This window comes from Bactrocera neohumeralis, chromosome 3 (genome assembly GCF_024586455.1).
Source record: "Bactrocera neohumeralis isolate Rockhampton chromosome 3, APGP_CSIRO_Bneo_wtdbg2-racon-allhic-juicebox.fasta_v2, whole genome shotgun sequence".
In the NCBI taxonomy this organism is placed as follows: Eukaryota; Metazoa; Arthropoda; class Insecta; order Diptera; family Tephritidae; genus Bactrocera; species Bactrocera neohumeralis.
The window spans coordinates 115,764-140,036 of NC_065920.1; the positions used below are offsets into that span (position 1 = coordinate 115,764).

Here is a 24,273-nt window from a genome sequence, read left to right on the forward strand (position 1 = left end):
TTACTGCAAAATTTAATACTTCTGAGGTTTCTCATTAGGGGTTATATCGCTTTTGATCGCTTTCAGTCCAACCGTTATATAGCTTGATTTATTTCAGGTGTTACAAACCACCATAAAGTAAACAAAACTATTATACACTACGCAACATTTTGCGGGGCATACAAATATAAGATAATAAACTTACTTTTGAGCTTTTTGAGAAGAATAAAGAAAACAACTCGTTATATGCAGATCGTCTAACAGAAGTTATTTTGAAAAATTAAGACAAGCGGATCATTTATATTTTTTATTAATATATTTTTATTATGTATATATATTTAGTTATATATTTTCAATATTTTATATACGTATGTAGAGTCTAAATATTTTTACTCTGCATTATTTATGCTATAATGGTAATGATAATAAACAATCAATTTTTTATATACTTTAACATAATTTTCGTCTTCCCCCTTCTTTATATTCCGACTTTTGTGTATCAATTAATTAAGTGTAAAGATTAATATTTGTTATAGTACACCTCATACCATTACTAAATAAAGCACATTGTTTTATTTTTTTCACTCATATTTATCAATACCATATTCAATAGCTCTTATAGAAGATGAAATGGGTATGAAAAAGTGAATATTCCATAAGCAAAAAATAAATGTGTATTTTTTAGTTTTACTGAATTTCAAGTTAAAAAATACAAACACCAATATTTGTTTAAGTATATACATAGGCGTATATAAATTATTACAATATACGTAATAAGTCATATGTATTTTTAATTAAATTTTCTCGTCTATATAAATAAAAAATTAAGAAAATTGTTTAATTTAATTTGGTGACCACAGTGCGTCTAATAATCTGTTTTTAAATAATTACTTTTTACGATATTGATACATACATACATATGTACATATATCATTTGTTTCTAAATCTGTAATAGATCTCTATAGGACGTTATAATAAGTATCTTGTCAATAATTATGTATAAATCGTCAATAATTACGAAATACTTTACCGGTATTTATATGTCACCTGTGTATATACAATGACAACAATAAATGATTTTTTTAATACGTAAAGCAGGAAATAGTTTCTGCTAAATTTTTTAAACTATCTTTAAATAAGTAATTACGTTTATAGTAAACGAATATTTATATTAGTTCGCATCATTTAGAACGAAGTATTTACTCGTACGTAAATGAGAAATTGTGTTGTCATTGTTTTAAAAGAGCCATGGAGCGAAGAATAAAAAATTATAATTTATACGTAATAAGGCAATCATTACCCCAATTCTCAACCTGAACTTTTAAATGCACAAAATAATGACGCCTTCAAAGACTTTTTTTGAAAATACATATGGTATTACAAAATTAAAGTTTTATGGTCAATATATCCGTTAAAATTTTCCTTTTCTAAACTGATTGATAATTTAGACCGTCTCCAATGCTTAGCCAACCGAAATCAGCGTTTTCTATTGGTGAATGTATGACCAGTAGAGTGGTTAGCCGTCAACTAAAAACGTTACATATACTTTGCGAAATATTCGTAATTTCGAAAATATGTTTAGTACAAAAAAAACTGGTAATCGGAACTAATTTCAAACTAGAAAAAAGTTCATAGAAAAAAATAACCAATTTATATACATATGTAAGCAACCAAATTTATATAATATATAATTTGAAATTATTTAAAGCTGTATTAAAAACCTTCTCATAGATTCTGCTTTTAGAACATTACAAGCATATATCGTAAACAAGTGGATGTTTCCAAATCTTAGGTGTTCATTCATTACCCCAAACTTGATAAAAAAAATATATATTTATATAAACTTTTTACTAAATTACCTTTCCTTTTTCAATCAGTAATTAAATTTTAATTTCCATTATTGTTACTACAAATACTATAAATTTCATTTGTATTAACAGTAAAATAGTTATGGAATAATGAAAGTCCTCATAAAAAGTGAATGCACATCCCTAAAAATACTTCTATAGGATTAAAGAGATGATGATTTACAATAATGAGCCGAATATTTACGATTCATTGCTGATTATTTTGGTCCAAGCCTGAAACTAAGCTACGTGAAAACTTACAATAAAAATGGCGTTCAATTCTAAGTAAAAGGTTCAATATTTTAGTACTTTTTTCATTGGTCAGAGAAAATGTATAATTAGTTTATGTCGGAAAATACTAAAATTAAAGTTTGAGTTAGAAAAACTTAAGATATCAGCGTTCATATGTGCCATGTATTACATAGTTTATAATTCTTGAATCTGTAAATTGTTGACATCGACAATGGTTATTTTATTAGAAAAATTGGATTACTCTAAATTTACTTGCAGGACTTATCATTAGAACTGGAAGTAAACGTAATAAATAAATAAAATATCAAGTTATTTAAAAGACAAAAAAAACTAAGTAAATAAAAAAAATTTGAGCCCTCCTTTGAATTTAGAGCCTAAAGACATACATATGTATGTATATCTATTTATATCACCAAGCAAGATTTACGTTATTACATGGTATGAAGATATTTAAATAAAAATAATATGACGGTCGATCAAAAATGCAGAATATAAGCATAAGCAATATGAATTTAGATTAAAAAATATATTTAAAAATTCGAAATAATACTATATGAATATAATATTTTAAGAGAGACATATTTAATCTGCGCTGAACATAAAGAATTCAAATAACACATTAATTGAAAAGGTACAGTGATAATCATTTTCGAACGTTCCATTTAATAATTATAACTGCCTGGCTTTTAAAATACTTAATAAGTATAAACGGAGATATAACTACATATGTGTTGTAGTTTATTTATGCATTTCATTAAACATACACTAAATTCAAATTTATCTGAGCATTATGCTTATATAAATAAGCTAAAAGGATAGGTAATCATGATAAGTCGTAAATAAATGTATTACACGAGAAATCCCCCTAATACCAACAAGTTTTTTATCATTCTGGTATTACGGATAGAGCAAGATGAAACTTTTAGGAAATGTTTTTCTTATTAATTTGACACATATGTTTTAACATTTGAAACTTTTGACCAGCAAATAAAGTTAACACTATATTTATTGGTTTTCTGCAGTTTGTCTTAATCTCATTCATGTAACGCTTAAGTTTTAATTGAAAAAGCGTTGACAATTCAAACATTTAAACTCTCTATGAAAAATAAACTTAACTAAAATATATGCATATCACAGTTGCCAATTGTGTTAAATATTTTAATTGAATTATAAAGAAATCATTGTATTTTCGCTTCTATAATTTGATTTCCAATGTTGAATGGATTGCATTTAACAGATTAAGTAGAATCAATTGAGAATTAGATTATAAACTTCCACCACATTTCTATGTATAGTATATATATATGAACATCCACACCTAGGTTAGAATATATGAGCTTTAGGTAGTTGAATTTTTTGAAAAAGTGTTGGTTGCTTTTATTTATCGACACATTCACCATTTTAATCGCAAATGCATTGCTTTCGTTTTTATAAAAGGCTTGCATATTCTTCCACAATAGTAATTTTCTGTCAAAATTTATCGCATTAGTGCTTTAACCAGTGTTGCAAATATGAATGTAAAAAACAAAAAGCAAACCATAAATAAAACTGCCTTTTCCTGGTCGGTAAAACGTTTTCGGTTCGTATATATCGTAGTTAATTTGGTAATATATCGGCGTAATACACCATGTTGAGTATGATTGGATGAACCGATACCATGTACTAATAACGCATTATTTGTTAGCAAATTATTTGAAGCAGCAGCCAGAAACGATGTCGTAGTTGGTGTAGATCCTACGGAATCAGATCCTGCACCAACATTTCCACCAAGAAATTGATGATGATGATGATGATGATGTAGTGGATCGTCACAACCAGCAAATTCCACTGTAGTCAATTCATTTGCCATTGATGTACTCAAAGGTATTAAGCCAATGGCATTTGGACCGATTAATATAGTGCTACCACTATTGTTACTGCTATCGCTAATATTGGTGTTGTTATGACCATTAAAACCATTTGGACTTGCAGCAGACGCACTTACTGAACGATGATGAAGACTGGACGTTGATTGTCTACTGTTGTGGTGCGTATGGCTATGAGAGTGATGTGTATGCAAGCTGTGAACATGATGAGCTAAGTGTGAATGCCCATGGCAATTCATGGAAACGTTGTTGCTGTTATTTATCCCTTTAGCGCTTGTTCCAAAAACGCTGCCCATATTTCCTAATAAGTTTCCATCGATATCGTCCAATGCTGCAAGATGTGGTACTTGGTATCGAAATGCAGAAGTATATTGGCCAACTAAATCTTCACCAGATTTAGTAACACGAATAGGATACACTCGAAATTGGTACATAGTTCCCGGCTCAAGATTTTCAATTGTAAATTTGGTTTCTGGTCCCCTGTAAATCTAGAAACAAAAAAAACAGTCATCCAAAAGTTACATTTTTATTATTTAATTAATTAATATTAACTACCAATATCATTTACTTTTGCATTTTCACAAATGCCTTAGATTTTAAGAACACGCTAGAGTTGCTAGATTTTTACTTAAACACTGTAGTATGTAACTTTTGTTAACATACTGAATGTTTGAAAAACAAGCTAAATTTTAATTGCATAAAAAAAACAATATCTATACATATTAATTAATAATATTTTTAATCAAAGCATTTAATTTGAAAATAAATAACCATCCACAAAATTTAGTGAAAATCAGATGTAAAAATTTTGTAAAACTTACCCGTCTGTAGTCACCATCCTTACCAATTGCATACTGCAATACGTATTCTACAGGATCACTGAACGAATTTTTGGAATTTTGCCATTCTAGAGTAAGTGGTACACCTAAAGAAAGGTTTCCTAGGCCGGCAATAAAACTTGTAGGTGTTTCAGGAAGAATCCCGGATGGAACGAAACTACTTGCACTGCCGACACCGTGTGTTAATAAACAGGCTGCTGCTCCTTCCATGGCAACCCTTGGAGCTTTAATGTTGCTCGGCAAAGTAGGAGTCGTACTGAAAATATATTCGTCTGAAAATTCTCCGATTCCGGCGCGATCAGTACTTGCATATACGCGGAAGGTGTAAGCGGTACTTTCCTGCAACTTGTTCACCTTACACATGCAACTTGTGCCCGAGTAAACTATCTGGAACTCTTTTGCACGCTGTACAAACATTTCTACATAGTATTTGATAAAATCAACGTTTTTACCGTCACCCCATTTTAATTTTATAAAGTTATGACCTACTCCTGTACACTCAAGTGTTGGTGGCGGCGGGGGTGAAGGTAATGTTGTAAATTTTGTGTAAGAAGAAAAAGGTCCGCAACCGATGCTATTAAAAGCCTGCAAACGAATTTTATAAGTAGTTTCGGGTATTAAACCATGAATTGTATATGTGGTATTTGCATCCGCAGTGGTAATTGATTTTTCTGCACATTCAATGGTATATCCAGTGATATAAGCACCATTACATTCAGGTTTCGACCAATTTAATACTACTTTTTTTGCAGTAAATTCACAGTCTTTGATTTGTGGCGCAGCAGGTACTGCCGCTGGTGTACGCGCTTGTATACATGTCGACCACTTACTCACTCCAGCCGCATTACTGGCATTCACGCGAAAGTAATATATAGTAAAAGGTGATAAATTTCGTAAATCGATGCTCGTTTGCCCACCATGGTAACAGGGTAAGTATACTGATTTGTGTGATGAATTTTCATTTTCGGATTCATTTTCCAAAGTTAAACTCTCTAAACGGTATTCCTGAATAGGTGCACCATTGTTACAAGGCTCTTCCCAATTTACTAGCAAATGAGTCGCCGACTTGATTATAACATTTAGATTTTCGGGTACGTTCGGTGGTGCCGCAGCTGCCGAGAAACGGAACCATGATGACCAAGGCCCAGCACCAATGCGATTAATTGCACGAACCTGTACCTCATAAGGCCAACCAGGTTGTAAGTCTTTGACCACACAAAATGTATCCCGTCCATGGTAAACAATTGAATAATCATTTGTTTTATTCGCAATAGCGTATTTATCATCTACAGAATGACGCATCTGTACTTCAAATTCCAAAATGGGGGCACCACCACTATTTTCTGGTTTATCCAACCTTAACACCGCCGCATATGGACCCGGCGGACTATCGTAATAAGGTGGCGAAGGTGCCGCAGGTACTAAAGCTTCTGATGTAATGTGGGCCACATCAGAATACGGGCTAATGCCTGCAGGACCTTCACAAGACGCACGCAACTGGTACGTTGTACCTGGTTGAAGCCGATCACATATGCTCTCTGTATCAGTACCACTATAAATACGTTCAAATTTAGCACCAGATGTGATTTCGAGAAAATATCGAATTATTTCGGCGCCCCCCTTATCTATGGGTGGATCCCAACGAGCTCGAAAATGAGTTCCATGTATTTTTCCTTTCACATGTGGTTTACCCGGTTTACCTGGTTTTTCAGGAGCTGTTTGGTAGGTAACCTCATTGCACCATGGAGAGCTGCCCGCTTCATTTTCTGCACGTAACCGGAACTGATAATATGTAGCTCGACGCAGTTCACAACATTCATGACTCGTATCTGGACCATTGTAAGCGTTTAGGTAACCATGACCTGAATCGGGATCAAGTATTTGCAAGACATAATCGCCATCTTGTTGTCGTCGTTCCCACCAAAGGCGGATAGTTGTAGAACTGCTGCTCTGGAGTTTAGGAGGCTTCGGTGCAATCGGCGGATTATTCGAGGTACAGTATGAGCAAATGGTGGAATATAATGACATACCCACATCGTTGACGGCAGCCAGACGAAAATAGTATACAGTTGACGGCTGCAATTTAGTAAGAGTGTAGTGCTTGCCTTTTGTTTTCGTTGCTTCGACAAAGTTATGACAATCATTCTCACTATTTTGACGTGAGGAGCGGGTAGATAAAGATAGCCCGGATTTACCGTCGTCATATTCCAATAAATAATGCTGTATGGGTGAACCATTAGATGGTGGGTTCGACCAACGTAAATGCAACGAATTCTTCGTTCGCATTACAAGTTTAGGTGGCATTGGCTGATCTGGTTCACATGGTGGAGTCATGAATTCAGATGCCTCAGAAGCTGTTCCCTGCATCTTGTTATAGTATACCTGAGAGTAAATTCGAAATATATATGCTGCAAATATTGATATGATTAGCATAAACAAACCTGAACTCGAACTACATACATCTGACCTGGTTGAAGGTCTTGTACTATACAGTCATATGAATCGCCTTTATAAAGGCTTTTGTATTTTCCGTCCTTAGCACGATCACTAAGCAACACATTATAACGTAGATTCCTAGTATCAATTTGTGAATCAGTGATTATTGGCCCCTCCCAAATAATTTTTGCTGATCGTGAAGTTAAATTAATTACCTTAAAAATATATAAAATAATAAGTATGAAAAAATTTAAATGTATTGGTTTAATGGAAAACTCTATTTTACTCACACTCGGTTTTTGTATAGCAGATAATTGCTCTATAATCAAGGCTTGAGGGTCTTCCTCATCCACGAGGACATTTGAACTAAACTCTCCTTTGTCTCCTTTAGAACTAGCTATATTGACACCATAACTTAGCCCACTTTGGGATGTATTTGATGCTATGCCCCCATTTCGTTGCGTAGTTTGAGAGTGTAAAATATGTTTTTTTAATGGTTGCCGCAGTGGAGATGTATCCTGTTTTGGTTGGACTATACTTTTGTTTATATTTTGAACACTTTGAATGACTCCTAATCCATTGTCAATCGAACTTTTTACAGAAGAATTTGAATTAGCTCTATCCGATGGCAAAACCGCTGAAGTTGCAATAACGTGATCGTGCTTCTTTGTTCCATTGACTGGGCTATTGTTTGCAGAGTTAACTGAAAGATTATGATACCCGTTTAAGTCACTACGGCGAGGAGGTGCTATATATTTCGGTATTGACATATCAAAATCTTTCAATAAAAGAACAAGATATAATTCATAGTTCGTATGAAGTTCACGTTAATAGAGTAATACTCAACGTATAACAACTTAAAAGTTTAAAGTCGTAAGAATTAAAACAATGACTTAATTAAAAAAATTTATTAATTTAATTGGTAAAAATATTATAACGATAAAAGGTCCAAGTTCCAATTTTCAAGAGTGACATTTTCAAAACAAAAATGAAAAAACAAAATGATTCTAATTCGACATTTTCATCGATTAACAATTTTAATAGAAATAAATATTCTTGCAAAAACAAAAATGAAAAAAAGGGTCGAAATTTGATAAATTATTTACGTCGAAAATGATTCATATGCATCCGTCCTTGGTGCACAAGGGATGCTAATGTGTCTATAGCCATAATTATTACCATCGATTAACAATTTTAATAGAAATAAATATTCTTGACGAAATCTCTTAAGCGTATTTTATTTTAACGTATGCGATATGGAAAGGGTCGAAATTTGATAAATTATTTACATATAAAAGTGGCCGATGTGTCACATTTTCCACTTTTTATACTGATTCATATGCATCCGTACCATATTATCCTTGGTGCACAAATAAATCCTTCTACTAGGATGCTAAAGGAAAATGTGTCTAGCAAGTTTGGTCGAGATATCTCCAGTTTTACAGAAATTATCGCTTGCATAGGTAAACGGTCGCACGGACAGACATGCACGGACATATTATACTCTGTGAAACAAACATATTTATGTATATATAAAGTACCAAAAGGTAATCGTATATCATAGGTAATTACTTACATATGTATGGGAATACTTTGGTCATTTAACAAAAACATTAAGCTAAATACAATTTCATCCAAATAAATGTATGAATAAATTCACCACTTATTATATGTATATTTTATGTAAACTAACCAACCGCGATCCAAAACAAATACTCACTCATTTCCCGTTGTTTCTCAAGTTTCCTTAATAACTTTGTGTGCTGTCGTTGAGTACGCTCGTCTTTATAGTAGCTATTTGGAGGTGAAGGCGAATGTGATAACGTTTGAGATCCTGTTTGCTGTGGTTGTGTTGTCGCTTTTTGATGTTGGGAAAGTTGTTGCGTTTGCACATGCCCACTTGTCAAAGTGTGGAAATGTGCTGGCCCACCACCTGGGTTAGGAGCAAATCCCGTCGGAAGGGTTGGATAGAATTGAGAAGATCCACCAGCCTGCATCTAAAAATATATGTAACGATAATACAACTTTAGTCTTTTTCTAAAAAATAAATGACAAAATAACCGTATACCATAAGTGAATATACTATGTGAAGAATCAAGATTCAATAGCATGAACAAAGCCTAGTATTCACAAACTAAACTTACGGTTACATTTAATTCAAAACTCATTTCCAATTCATATGATGAACGATATATTAGTTTAATAAAAAAAATTTAATGAATACATATTTTATTCGTTTGACGTGGCTTTTCTTTGTTTATATTCTATTCTTTGTTAATTGCAGTGTTGCCAAATCATACAAAAGAGTAATTGATTATTTATTTATTACACGGAAAAAGCAACTACTGTCATATATACATACAACTTTATTGTTTAGAATTTCTATAAAGTTAAGCATAAGTTATGAGTTTTATTTATTTCTTTCTAACACTCCCTTTTTTCGGGTCCTACTCCTTAAATAGTGCAATGTCTCTTTAAAATATATTTAAATGGTACCTAATTTTTCCTTGCCTTTTTGAGACATTATTTCTATTAATAACAGTAAAAGTTTAAAGCAACCGTCTAATGAATTCGCTTTGGTTTATAACATTAAAGTTAAAAATTAAGGACGTCGAACGGAAGGATGTAATCTCAGTGTTGTTTTATGCGTTTTCAAGTAGACTGGATTCTGTAGTCTCCGCTAATTACAATCCTGTTTGAGTCCGCAACGCAAACATAACGACAACTATAATCCACTATCCGATTATGATCACTTGCATCAATTTCAAAACAAATCATTATTTCGACTTTTGCGGTATATTTTTCCAACCTCACTCGAGAAGTGTATCATTAGATGTTTACTTCATTAATGCTTCTTTTAGAAGCGTATATATTAAGCCTGAAACTTATGAAGTGCTATTTTTGTTTTTAGAATAGTTTTTACCTGTAAATTGCTTATTTACATCAAAATAGTACTTGTTGGAAGGAAGGATTATATGCTGGAAGTCTGTTGTAGTTTCCGAATTTGGTTTATGTTCAGGACCGGTCAAAGACAAATTACGGACAAGGCAAATGCAAATTCTCCGCTCCTTCTAAGCATATTTTGGCATATACATACATATATTTTTTAACAACAAAATTTATAATTTGTAAAAATTAGTTAAGTAATTAAAAAAACTCCCGTCGTTGTTTGTAATTTGTATGAGAACAGGAAAATATGAAGCTATGATTTTTGTATATAAAACTAGCCTAAACCCACGGCTCCGCTCGCTCCTTGTTGTCAAGAATATAATTAATCATGATAACAATATATTGGAATAGTTTAATTAGCAATCTACATTTTTTATTAACTTCGTAAATCACTTAAGGAATAGTACATACATAAAAATGTATGATGTAACAACGTTTTCACAAATATCTTATCACTTGAAATAAATAATACGTAAAATATGTCACAGTCTCTGCATAATACTGCATCGTATATTGTGTAAATATTCATATCTTTCCATGCTGTGGTTCGGACGTTATGCAGGCACCTAACAAAATAGCGTTTCATGTTTATATACTATGTACATATGTATGTCCATACATGTAGTATAAGATATATATGAAATAAATAAAGTAAACGAATGATTAAAAAACTAAAAGAAGATTAGCCTTAGGCAATTGCCTAACTTGCCTATATAGACGGGCTGGCCCTATTTGGTTCCAAGAAAAACAAAATTGCTGTAACTTCTTGTCTCAGAAAAACTGATTTAATAGCAGGAAATGTTTTCGATATTTTAGGAAAGAATTAAAAAAGGAACTTACGAAAGGTGCATGCATATGTCCTTGACTGGAATGGATCTGTTGATATTGGGGCGAAAGCACAACATGCGCAAAAGTTCCGTTCTCGTTAACGTATTGCTGCATCATTTGGCCCTGCGGTACTTGTACCGGCACTGTTATCGATGCAGGTCGGTTTTGGGAAACCATTTGAACTGTTGCTGGACCTGCAAATAATTGACAAAACATACCTCAATTATAAACTTAATTTACCCTTGTTAACAATACATTGAATATCAAAAATTTTTTTCCCAACAATTATTCTTTACGCTCGATACGAGTTCCTCAGTAAAGTTTAAAGAGCATAGATTTGGGTCGGTTGCACTTTCTTATTATTTTTCTATTATATTAGTATAGCATTTTGGTGAAAAGAGTGATACACAATATTATTTTAAATGCCCAGTAAATTCTTCCGTTTCTAATATTTATCTCTGAACTTCTTGCTTTAGCTTAGGTTCTTCTATTTCCTTTAGAAATTTATTTTCCAAAATCTCCAAAAGTGCGCTATGACTGTTCTAACAAAATAGCAAAATATGATTTTAGGCAACATTAAAGATATGGGATATTAAGCAAAGATATTTTGAATATCGAACTGTGAGCGTAACGCCCTTATCTCGCAAAACACTGGATCAAACCAAACAAACTTTGGATCGTACTATTCTTATAGCCCGGAAATGGCTAAATCGACTCAGCTCGTCACGGTGATCATTTATACTATACCATTTATACATTAAAGGTTCTCCGTCAATTCATTCTGAGTGTTAGAAACTTCGTAGCAAACTTAATATACCCCGTTCAGTGTATAAATATATCAATAAAATGGAATAATTGGAAAAATATTTTCGTCGAATAGAGTCTATCTCTCATAATTAAAATTTGTCCAATCAATTTTTGAAAGGAAACATGCATTAGAATGTTTATAACCTAACTCAAATATAAATAAATATAATATAATATGATCATATACCATTCTATACAGTTGTGTTCAAAACAATAATAGTGCGTGCTTAGAATCATATCATTGAAAGTTTGCTCGTATTTGTGTATGCAAACAACTAACGGAACATACATATGCAAATTAATTAAATTAATTTCAAATGAAAGTTTGATTGAGTTTCGATCCCATCAGTGGTTGCTATTGTTTCATTGCGAAATGTACTGTCGCTAAACGCATGGAATTCGCCAAAATTCATATCAACTAACATTATACAAGTGGCGAAGTATATTATAGGCGAACAAAAGTAAAACTAGATATCTTCAAAACTCTTCCTTTGAGAGTGGAAACCGTTTTGAAAAACACCATCATTCGATTTAAAAATTTGTAAGAATGTCGAGAATTGATTTCTCGAAAATTTCACACTGAGACGATCTCTTAAGCTTAATAAAATAAAAGATGGAATAAAATGCTATTAGATAAAGTTCACCATGATTGGTTATAATATTTTCGTCTACAAGGGTATCAAATTTAATAGCTGCGTTTATTGAAAAAAAAAACAGATGAAAAGGAGAATTACTGGTATAAGTAAGAAAATAAGTTCTTATACATATACATATATGTATTTATTCCTTTTAATACATTTAATTTAATTTGATTGCATTATAGTAAATAACGCCTCGTCTTTAACCATTTGTTCTTGCATGCAAAGCAGGATTAGCTACATACATATACACTTAAGTCGGTGTCGTTATCAATCAAAGACGCATGAAGACAATATCGACGTGAGGAGTTACAAGGAGGTAATGAAGTAGCAGACGAGACGGCGAGACACCTTTAGTTTTAAGTGAAGTCAAGCGCTCATTTAAATTTAACAAGGTGCAAGTAAGGGTAGCATAAAAGCAAAACAACGATGAACGACACACGTTATACAATAACCATATGCGCCCTACATGTTCATATAAATAGACCTATATATACATACATATGTATGTATGTGTAGAATTTGGACTGGAAAAGCTAAGTGATAATCGTGCAAGACCACTTTCAATTGTCGCGAAAGACTCTAAAAATATATGTGCTTATATGTATGTATGTATGAACTTTATTTGCTTGTTCCCTTTTGTGGAAATAAAGTATATTAATTGAACAAAGTTCGTATTAACAAGGAGGAAAATTAGTTGTTATATGATCATATATACTATATGATATATATTTATATATATATATGTATGCACATACATATATGTATATAAATGACCAGGTTGACGAGACGAGCTGTCTGTCCGTCCGTCCGTCTATCTGTGTAAGCTGTAACTTGAGTAAAAATTGAGATATCGTCACGAAATTTTGTATACGTTTTCCGTGGGTAAAAAAGGAGAACGAGTTGGTTGATGGGCGAAAACGTGTAAAATGCCAGATCTAAACCACAAATTGCGATACGAAGCTGTAATTTGATACCAGGAATAGCAATAACGAGGAGCACCTGCGTTTTTAAATAAGTGGGCATGGATCCGCCCTTAATACATATGATATGTATATGTATATGTGAATATTCCAAACCATTCAAGCTATAACATATAAATTTAGAATAAATCTTTTCGACACCTCTTGTGACAGTTTTTATACTCTCGCAACAATGTTGCTAACGAGAGTATTATAGTTTTGTTCACGTAACGGTTGTTTGTAAGTCCTAAAACTAAAAGAGTCAGATATAGGGTTATATATACCAAAGTGATCAGGGTGACGAGTAGAGTCGAAATCCGGATGTCTGACTGTCCGTCCGTCCGTCCGTCTGTCCGTCCGTCCGTGCAAGCTGTAACTTGAGTAAAAATTGAGATATCATGATGAAACTTGGTACACGTATTCCTTGGAAGGTTAAGTTCGAAGATGGGCAAAATCGGCCCACTGCCACGCCCACAAAATGGCGGAAACCGAAAACATATAAACTGTCATAACTAAGCCATAAATAAAGATATTAAAGTGAAATTTGGCACAAAGGATCGCCTTAGGGAGGGGCATATTTGGACGCAATTTTTTTGGAAAAGTGGGCGTGGCCCCACCCCCTACTAAGTTTTTTGTAAATATCTCGGAAACTACTATAGCTATGTCAACCAAAGTCTACAGAGTCGTTTTCTTCAGGTATTTCTATATACAGTTCAAAAATGGAAGAAATCGGATAATAACCACGCCCACCTCCCATACAAAGGTTATGTTCAAAATCACTAAATGTGCGTTAACCGACTAACAAAAAACGTCAGAAACACTAAATTTTACGGAAGAAGTGGCAGAAGGAAGCTGCACCCAGGCTTTTTTTAAAAATTGAAAATGGGCGTGGCGCCGCCCACTTATGGACCAAGAACCATATCTCAGGAGCTACTAGACCGATTTCAATGAAATTCAGTATATAATATTTTCTTAACACCCTGATGACATGTACGAAATATGGGTGAAATCGGTTCACAACCACGCCTTCTTCCAATATAAAGCTATTTTGAATTCCATCTGATGCCTTCTCTGTATAATATATACATTAGGAACCAATGATGATAGCGGAATAAAACTTTACACTAATACGGTATTTAAAATATATGTAAATGACGTATAATGAAATCTCGATTATCATTTACCATGCGAGAGTATAAAATGTTCGGTGGCACCCGAACTTAGCCCTTACTTTTTTCTTCTAAGGGTGATCTCTGTGGCTAAAAATCAATAAAATTGAGTAAAAGCTTGTCCTAGCCTCCATATAACTAATATAACGAATTACAAATATCCGGTTGACTTTACCCCTTCCTTAATGAAACTTAATGTTTCTGTTAATAATACAAGTATGTCCTACATATGCATAGAAGACAGCGTTATACTGTATACATCGGTCAATATGTAAGATGTCTTCACAAAATTAATTATATTATACTACATAGAATAATTTTTGTTATTCTAACAATGAATGGAGTTGGTCTAGACTTTGATCTTAATCTCATTTGGGGGAAACATCAATTCTGATCCGTTTTGCATCTCAACTCAATATATTAAATTTAGCTTCTTCTGTTGAGTTTATATGACACATATCTCCTTTAAACATGATTTTAATATAATTTTCGCTGATAGGAAGTTAAATTTTGCTATTAAACTAAGTGGGTATATGACCTTCGATATCAGTTATGAATATAATGAATGTTGAATTTTTTTGCAACATATTTTTAATATGATGCTTTGTCAACACCCGAACTTAGTCTTTACTTACTCTTTAGAACTATAATTATTGTGTAAACTCGCAATTTTAAAATACCATTTGTACCACGGATGTCAATTTTTTTTATGATATTCATAGCAATAACTGATAATGAGGCAGGCAAGACTAGAGCAATTGATCTAAGTCAATAAATGTCTGAACTCTGTACTGAGTTTCATTAAGATATCTCAATTTTCACTCGTGTTGTCGCATGTCCGGGTGGACAAACAGATATATGTATATGTATGTATATGTATACATAGTTTGATCACTTCAAATCTCATTTCTGTACAAAATACATATTTATGGATGTACATATATATATTGTCTGAATGGATAGAGCAAACGGTCTAACGCCCTCGGTGAAAGCTGAAGCCTTAGAAAATCTTGAAACGAAATAAGAAAATCTATTTCGTTACAGTGTTAAGTGTTCAAGTAGGATTTCTATATTCAAGCCATTATAACCGGCTGCGAATAGATTATATAGTAGGACATGTGTACATATTCGTCACCGTGGAAGTGTCTGCGCACTTTTAAGCTCATTGAACCTCTTACGATGATCAAATTTACATGAATATATTTATAATAATCATTATAACAAAGCTATAAGATATGCATATATGTATGTATGATGATATATATATACATACATATGTGTGTATATAAATATCATGTAATGCGTGAATTTATAAACCACCGACTGTATTTTTAATATGGAAACAAATATTCAATATACTCGTAAATCCGTCGCCTTTATAAACGCTTTAAACTTTTAAGGTTTTTTTATATTTTATATAATATTTTATTTACTATGATGTTCAAAATCCATATGCTTGGTTAGCTTACCATAATCCGTTGACATTGCGCACATCGCGTGATGATGATGTGGGTGTTGTGGACACATGCTATCGTGTGAATTCGGGGTAATGTAATACTCTGCCGGATAGAAATCGGCAGGATATTGTATATATAATTGACCAGGCGTGGAAGGTGCACGTTGAGCAGCAGCATTTGTGGACCCACTGCTACCAGTGGAAGTGCCAGCACCGCTGGTGGGCGATTCGGTGGAAGATGCCCCAGGACTGTTTCCGGTAGCTTGATTTGCTACACCTCCGCTATTAGCAATATATCCACTATCGTGATTTTTTTCTTTTAAAAGTTGCTGAGAATGTTGAGTAGTTTGAGGTTGTTGAGAAGTTGCCGTAAGCGCTTGCACCTGTAGTGATGCGGACTGTGGTTGTGCTTGTGGACCATGAGACAGATGCATATGCTGTGGTGGTAAAGAGCCGAGGCCAGTCGCGGCTGTTAAATGTTGATGCATGGCAGCCACTAAAGCAAATTGCTGTTGATGCTGCTGTGGATGATGTATAGCGCAGACTGGCTGCACAAGTTGCGCACTTTGAGATGCTGTAGTTGTTTGCTGAATTAGAGGCGGTGATGCTGGCAGCGACGATGTTGAAATCTCCGCAGGTGACTGTTGTGGTGGTTGTTGTTTATGTTGATGTTGTTGAATTGCTATAGCAACTCCGTTAGACTGCGATGGAGTCTGATGGTGGACATGATGGGTAAAACTATGTTGTTGAGGAAGCTGATGTTGGGATGCGAGCGAGGACAGATGTGCATATTGAGCCTGCTGCTGTGTCGCATGTGTCTGTTGAACTTGTTGCTGTTGTGGTACAACCATTAGCATATTGTTGGTGGACCGTTGCTGACGAACTTGACTTGTGTTATGTTGTTGATGCTGATGATGTAAAAGCTGATGTTGGAATTGATGCTGTATTTGATTATGATGCGGTTCAAATGAGGAAGCGTTACTATTTAGACTCGATGTCGATGAAGAAGACGAGGAAATATTCTTATTAAGAGCTCCGGCACCAACATTCTGTTGACCGTTATTATTAGAAATATTATTGGTATATGTGTTAAGCTGCGGAGGGTGTTGTTCCGGGGTAGCTGAGACATTTAAGCGAACCATGTCAACCGCCTAACTGATAGCTGATATTGTGCTTATTAAGTTTGAATATAACTTATTTTTGTTATTATTTATTACATTTATGCACTAAAGCTTTGAAGCTCTTATGACAATAAAAATAATAATTTTTTGTGAAAAGTATGATTTTAACAATATGGAAGACATCAACATTTTAGCAGAAGCTTTTTTACGTTAAGTATCTTCTCGATGTTGTTATATTATTATTATTTATCATTATTAAATTTTTTTATATTACTGTTATTAACCAGCTAGACTTCTCGGGCAGTTTTATTTAAATTCTTTTTAATTAGGTTATAATATCTGAAAAGTAAGTTAAAAATAAATACATACAAAATTTGTTTTCAATTTCAAGTTTGGGCACTGCATTGATGCTACTCCAATATTTTTTTGTTATTACAAATTATGAGTTAAAGCTGAACTATTAACACTAATAGTAATCCGGTAGCTGTCTGAATTCTAAAACCATACTTACCAAAAAATTCTTAAAATGATTACAAAAAATAATAACAGAGCTGAAGTAACTTAAATGCAAATAAAATATTGTAATCAGGAAAGCGATTTTACTAGAAGCATATGTTAAATTATTATTAAAATGTTCATTGTTAAAAAAAAAAAAAAAAAAATATCAAAACTGTGACATAATTTTTGTCAGCGCCCTTAGGATGGTGGACAAATATTTCGTCATTTATTCCCATCCTATTAACCTTTGTTTCGTCTTTCCACAATATAGCAGAATCCGCACGCGTAACCGTTTGGCGGGGTCTTGGCTTCCGAATCCTACTTTTGACCAACACATTGCGATTCGCCATAAATGATTTGATTGCGTTGTATATTTTTTACAAGAATTTGGCCATATTGAAAATATCGAGCTGATACAGCCCGGTTCTGGTAATTTTTTTGACTTCATACCGTGTAAATCAGTATGTAAGATCTGTAGGTACATATGTACTATATTAGGAAAATTAAGAAATTCTACGTCTTTGGCTTTGATCTTGGAAAATTCCGAGAATAAATTTGGTTATACCGAACTTTTTATAAATATGTATGTATCGTCACCTGAAATGCAAAATAACGTATCATCAAAAAATTCGAAATTGAGTGTCTTATCGATTACGCTTCACTACTTCAAATTACATATGTACATACATACTATTACATATGTTCAACATTTTCAAGTTCTGCACTCAGATATAAACCAGTTTTAACCAATATTATTTTTTTTTTCACTCATGTTCCATTTTATTTCGTTTTTCATTCACGCCATTGTAAATTTCTGAAAATGTTGTTACGTTATTTTGCATTTCAGGTGACGATATATAATACTTAAGTTTTTCTATTTAATTCTTCATTATAAGTAATTCAGAATTGTTTTTTTTATAAATTTATTACAGTTGTGAATTATTCAAATTGTTTGTGTTCTCCGTTATTATCAATCTATGTACGTTTAAACTTGAGATACTTAACATCTCCATTGTATTCAGTTAACTTTAACAACTGAAACCAATCGATTAGTTTGTTATTGTGTGTCAATTATTTTATTTTAATAAATAATTCTATCAGATTTTACTTGATCAGGACTCAATATTACGGGCATACTGGTGGGATTTATTAAATAAGTAAGCAATAGTGTAAATTAGGGAAATGAAAACAATCCCATAAAACAGTTTTCTACTCATATGTTATATTTTTATACATATGTATGTGTACAATAAAACCAAATGTGTGTTTTCCATGGAAAAATTTCACTAGTGTGGTTATGCAATAATTGGTGTGGTAAAATAATATTATAATTATAATTATTTTGATATCTATGTCCGAGATTAAACTATAATTTTAATTGTTTGGGAGTCAGATTTTAAAGAGTTAGGCCAGCGTAGAGTCCTTAAAAGGGCATTACTTTGACATATTCTAGGAGAAACGATAAAACTATCGAATTCTTTATTTCAGGACAAGTGTTTGATATATTGATACAAAATGGCGTCTACTGAGGCTATCTTCGGAATCAGGAGAACCTCGTTGAGAGAAGGTGATTGTGAATACGAAGCCGATAGTATCCGAGAATATTTTTGCCCGATTTGAAAGCAGCAGTTTTGTGAAAAACGCATTTAAACTTTTACGTGCTGAAGCAGACGGAGCCAAACGCTAGGACGCTACAGCAGGTTGGTCAGCCAAATATTTTTAGGATCCTAAAATAAGTACTATGTGTACTTTAGCAAAAAAAAAGTCTGCCTAAAAAATACTTGTTGATTATTTGGGGAAAAGATATACGGATGAATGATCCATCATACAAGAAATGTTAAAATTGTACGGACTTCATCAAATTGATTTTAGTGTAGGCCAAAGGCAAAAAAGAATCTCTTAACTTTTTTCTATAAAAATATACATATGCAAGTACATACATATTTATATTCAATGTTTTCATACTGCATGGCAGAGCTAAACCGCCTTGACCAGAATTTTTACACACTGGTCTTTTAAATTTATATGTGTATGGTCATATGTACATACATATGTCCGAATTATATAGTACTATATACACAGTTGGGCTCATTATTTTATGCTTTTGTGCTTTCGCTGTTAGAACTGTAAATACGATACATATAAACACTTACATATTTCAACATGTATGTATACGTGTAATTTGTTTATACAGTCATTGGTTTGCATATATATATATATATATGTGTGTATATATATCTAAGTGCGGGATAATGTCGTTTGCAGAAGTCTGCCGACAACACATTCGTTTATTCGTGTTCCGCTGAAGTGTTTGCTTTTTGTTCGATACTCATCGAATCTGGATACCACACAAATGCGCTTCTTCACGTTTGCAATTTTTTATGTGCTCAGATATATGTATGTATGTACATATGTAAGTACATACATATATGTTACACTCTCACCTACCTCTTAGGAAAACTTTGCATCAGAAAGATCAATTTTTGATTGAAAATGTATGTATATTAGTACTTTATTAAAATCGAAGTAGATATCGAAAAACCAAAAAAAAAGAATGTGGGTATTGAAATACTTAGGTACTTTATGCAAGTTTCTGGCGACGCTATGTGCTACAACCTCATCAATTTTCACTTCGACGCAGTATAATAATTTTGTTAGGTAGTTAATTGAAAAATTGTAGTTATTTTCAAATAAGTGCAACAGAAACCATTTCAATAATCGTGATATATTAATAACATCAAATTCAAAACTATCGAATAAATCATTTAACCGCTCCGATATGGATACCTCCAATATGCAGAACCTCCTCTTAACCGGACAAAAGTACTAGGAACCATTCGGAAAACATTTTGTTAATTGACGAAATTTTTAATAAAGATTTCAATAAAATTGACTTTATCTTTGACGAAAATGTTACTGAGGAAATATCTGCAATGCAGATCAAATTAAATAATATTTTGCAGTACTAGAACAATATTGCCGCATTAAAAAATTTGTTAGTGATGATGTTACTGAATTCCAGTACGCCACAACTTTAGAAATTCATCTTGAAAACTCTTTTATGAAACAGAATCAAGGAAAGTTGCGACAAACTATAGTCAAAGAAATTTTGAAAACTCAAGCCTAAATAAATATGTACATATGTATCTATGCTTTACATAAACAAATTTTATGTAACTATGATACAACTCACAATAAAAATGAAATATGTTAATTAAATACCATGAAATATAATTACTTTGAAAAGTGTATGCATATATTTTAGTAAAATTTTTATTCGGCTAACGGACAAAAATTGTGGATCCGTCAGTGTCCGGTAGTAGAAGATTTCATTTATAGCCACATTAAAAAAATGTGTTATAAAGTTCTTGAAAATCAGTAAAAACAAAGCAAAAGGTAAAATTAAATACAATTTTTATCTGGTTATTTGATAGAATGTGAATACTTTTCTCTGAAGATTTTACATTGATCTTTCATTCATTAATTCTGTGTATTACACTAAGTATTGGGCAAAGAGTAGTAATCATATATGACAACTACATATGTACATAGGTACATACATACAGATATCGATAGATATGATCTCTCATTCAGTATTGGGAAGGGGTACATATAACTTCGAAGTCGTTGATAATTTCGTCTATCTTGGAACCAGTATCAACACCAACAACAATGTCAGCCTCGAAATCCAACTCAGAATAACTCTTGCCAACAGGTGCTACATCGGACTGAGTAGGCAATTGAGAAGTAACCGCCGAGGGAAGCAGAGGAAGAGAAAAACCTCCATTCCGTTGGAAAGACCAGGTGGAGAAGAACTTGGTTTCGTTTGCAATCTCCAATTGATGCAAGTTTGCGAAAACAAAAAAAAAACGATTGGCTTGTTAACTCGGCTATAACCGCGTAAACGATGTCTACACCAGTAAAGAAGAATAGATACATACATAGATGCGATAGATAGATACTTTTCATGGATACATATATGTATACGTATTCCATTTGTTTTTTAATATCGTTAATGTTTACAAGATTTACAAGCAATTTAGAATAACTGAAAGTTAAAAAACAAAAGAAACTTATCATATACATATGTATGTATGTACATATGTATACATATATGTAGGTACCTACACAGGCATGGACATATAAATAGCACAAATCTGACTCCAATCCGCATGTCGTCCACAAGGTCAAGCCCTTAACCTTAGGTATACCAAAAAACCATTAAACACGGTGGAGGGAGTATCATGGTCTGGGGCGCGTTTTTATGGCATGGCGTCGGGCCAATTGTTCGAATAAATGGTAAAATGTACTGGTTTGGATATACTGAAAAATAAAATGGAGCAGTTTGTATTTGAATCCAATTTTAATTATTTATGGTCTGGAATTGAGGAGGTTTGGTATTCAATCCCAAAGGAACGATATGAAAAACTGGTGGACAGCATGCAGCGAAGATGTGATTGGGTGATGGTGGGTATAGTATAAAATACTAACGAAATGAGCTAACTTTTGCCATATTTTAATCAGTTTTATAAATTTTTGTACCTTTTTGTAAATCCTTTTCAGATCATGCTATTTATGTGTCCCAGCTGCCACATTGGACATTGATGTTTTCGTTTTTAACGATAATAGAATATTATTGTTTTATTTAGTAATATAAAATTTAATAATTTTTAAAATAAAACACATGCCTATTTAAATCCGTAAGTGATAAACTTAAGGAATAAATATGTAAATGTTTTTTATTTGATGACCAAGTGTACTATTTTTTTGACCATGGCTGTATATATATTACAACAACGTCATACGCAACTTTATTGGGATTTAGCAAATGTCTTCAAGTAAAGTTTCTTTTTACTTTCAAAGCGATTTTTAAAAGAGGTTATTTCATTCAGTTTTCACTAAGTCTAAGCACTCTTCGGTCTATCAACACTCTCTTAATTTCTTTAATAAATTTTTTTTAACAACTTAAAAATACATTCTCAAATTTATATTTATATTAATTTTAATGCTAATATCGGCTTTCTCACAGCTTATACTGGCACATTTTCTTTATACAAGGTCTGTCGCAAAAGAAACAGAACTCTTTAAATATAACTGTTTCTGGTGACGCCACCTATTGGTGGGTATATGAAATAAAAAGTTTGATCTCTTGTTGACATTTCGTAAAAATTTTAAGACAATTGGATAACTACAATCGATGTTATCGATCAAAAAGTGACAGCAGCTTTTGGTCATCGGTCGTAAAAACTTGGCAAAACGTTTACTGAAACATTTGAAATGATGAAAAAAGTTTACGGTGATCAGTGCCTATCCCGTAGTAATGTGCATGGGTGGTTTAAGCGATTCATGAGGACCTCTGTGACGATCAGAAGTCGGTCGTCTTCAGAAGTCAAAAATAAAGACAATGCCGATTTGTTTTTACGATTCCGAGGGTATTGTACACCGAGAGTTCGTCCTCCCTGGCCAAACGATTAATGCTGTGTTTTACCTTGGTTTTATGAAGCGTCTTTTGTCACGCATTCGTCGTGCTCGACCACAATACCGTGAGGCAGGGTCCTGGCGCCTGTTGCACGATAATGCGCCGTGTCATCGGTCGACGCTTGTCACTGATTTTTTGACAAAAAACTCCATATTAACCATTAATCACTCACCCTACCCACCTGATCTGGCACCCTGTGATTTTTACCTATTTGGAAAACTTCATTTGCCCATGAAAGGACACTGGTTTCAGGATATTTCAGCTATCCAAAAGGCGACGACGATATTCTCAAGAGCATTCCGAAAAATGACCTTAAACACTCAATTGAAATGCTAATTGACCGGGATAAACGCTGTATCGAAGCACAAGGAAACTACTTTGAATAAAAAAATATAACTTTTGAAAAATATCAATTTTTTGTTGTTTTTTTAACAGTCCTGTTTCTTTTGCGACAGACCTTGTATGTACATATGTAAGTATGTAATAACAACAGACGGTTTCTTTTTCGAATAATCATGTTTTAAACATTTATTATGTATATATGCACAAATATATACATACATTATATTTTTTTATTTATAGTGTTTTCGATGTTTTTTTTTTACCACTCTCTGTTGTTGTTTATAATTTCCACTTTTGTTGAACATTTTTTACAACTACTACTTTACACAATTCTCACACCGGAAACAACAATTGAATTCGTGAATTCTGCAATCTGTCGCTCTGTCGGTGTTTCTCGCGTATGAAATATGTATGTATGTACATATATTCATACATACTATGTAGTTGTGAGTGACGAGTCAGTCGCTCCAACCACACGTTAAGCGGGCACAATTATTTGTTGTATTGTACTTTTTGTTACGAATTTGTACCGCGCCCTGCCTCTATTTGTCGAACATTTAGAAAATGAACTAAGTGAATCCCCAGTTCCATGCTAAGAAAGCGAAGAGGACAAATACTTTCGAACTTTTGTGTAACTATGCTAAGTAATAAAACATGTTTATGTAGATTCATACATACGCATATACATATGTACATATATGTATTCTTGGAATCAACTGTGACTGCGACAGGCATCTTGCATTTTTTATATTTTTTAAATAATTTTCTTTTTATTTTTACTGCGCGGATACGTAAATGTATGTACA

General features: G+C 33.0%; 1 protein-coding gene across 6 annotated transcripts in view; it reads right to left on the bottom strand.

Moving 5' to 3' along the window:
- Positions 1-276: 276 nt before the first annotated feature.
- Positions 277-24,273, bottom strand: part of LOC126752397 (fibronectin type-III domain-containing protein 3A) — a 36,858-nt gene continuing 12,861 nt past the window's right edge. For 4 of the 6 annotated variants that reach the window (XM_050463149.1, XM_050463147.1, XM_050463146.1 and 1 more), the window contains 7 exons: positions 16,041-17,487; positions 11,008-11,189; positions 8,939-9,215; positions 7,509-7,921; positions 7,224-7,433; positions 4,765-7,164; positions 277-4,431 (listed from right to left, as the gene is read on the bottom strand). In XM_050463149.1, the coding sequence (XP_050319106.1) occupies positions 3,556-4,431; positions 4,765-7,164; positions 7,224-7,433; positions 7,509-7,921; positions 8,939-9,215; positions 11,008-11,189; positions 16,041-17,169 (5,487 nt within the window). In that variant the 5' untranslated portion in view covers positions 17,170-17,487 and the 3' untranslated portion in view covers positions 277-3,555. The remainder of the gene's footprint in view (positions 4,432-4,764; positions 7,165-7,223; positions 7,434-7,508; positions 7,922-8,938; positions 9,216-11,007; positions 11,190-16,040; positions 17,488-24,273) is intronic. The other 2 variants (XM_050463145.1, XM_050463143.1) reach the window with 1 other exon arrangement.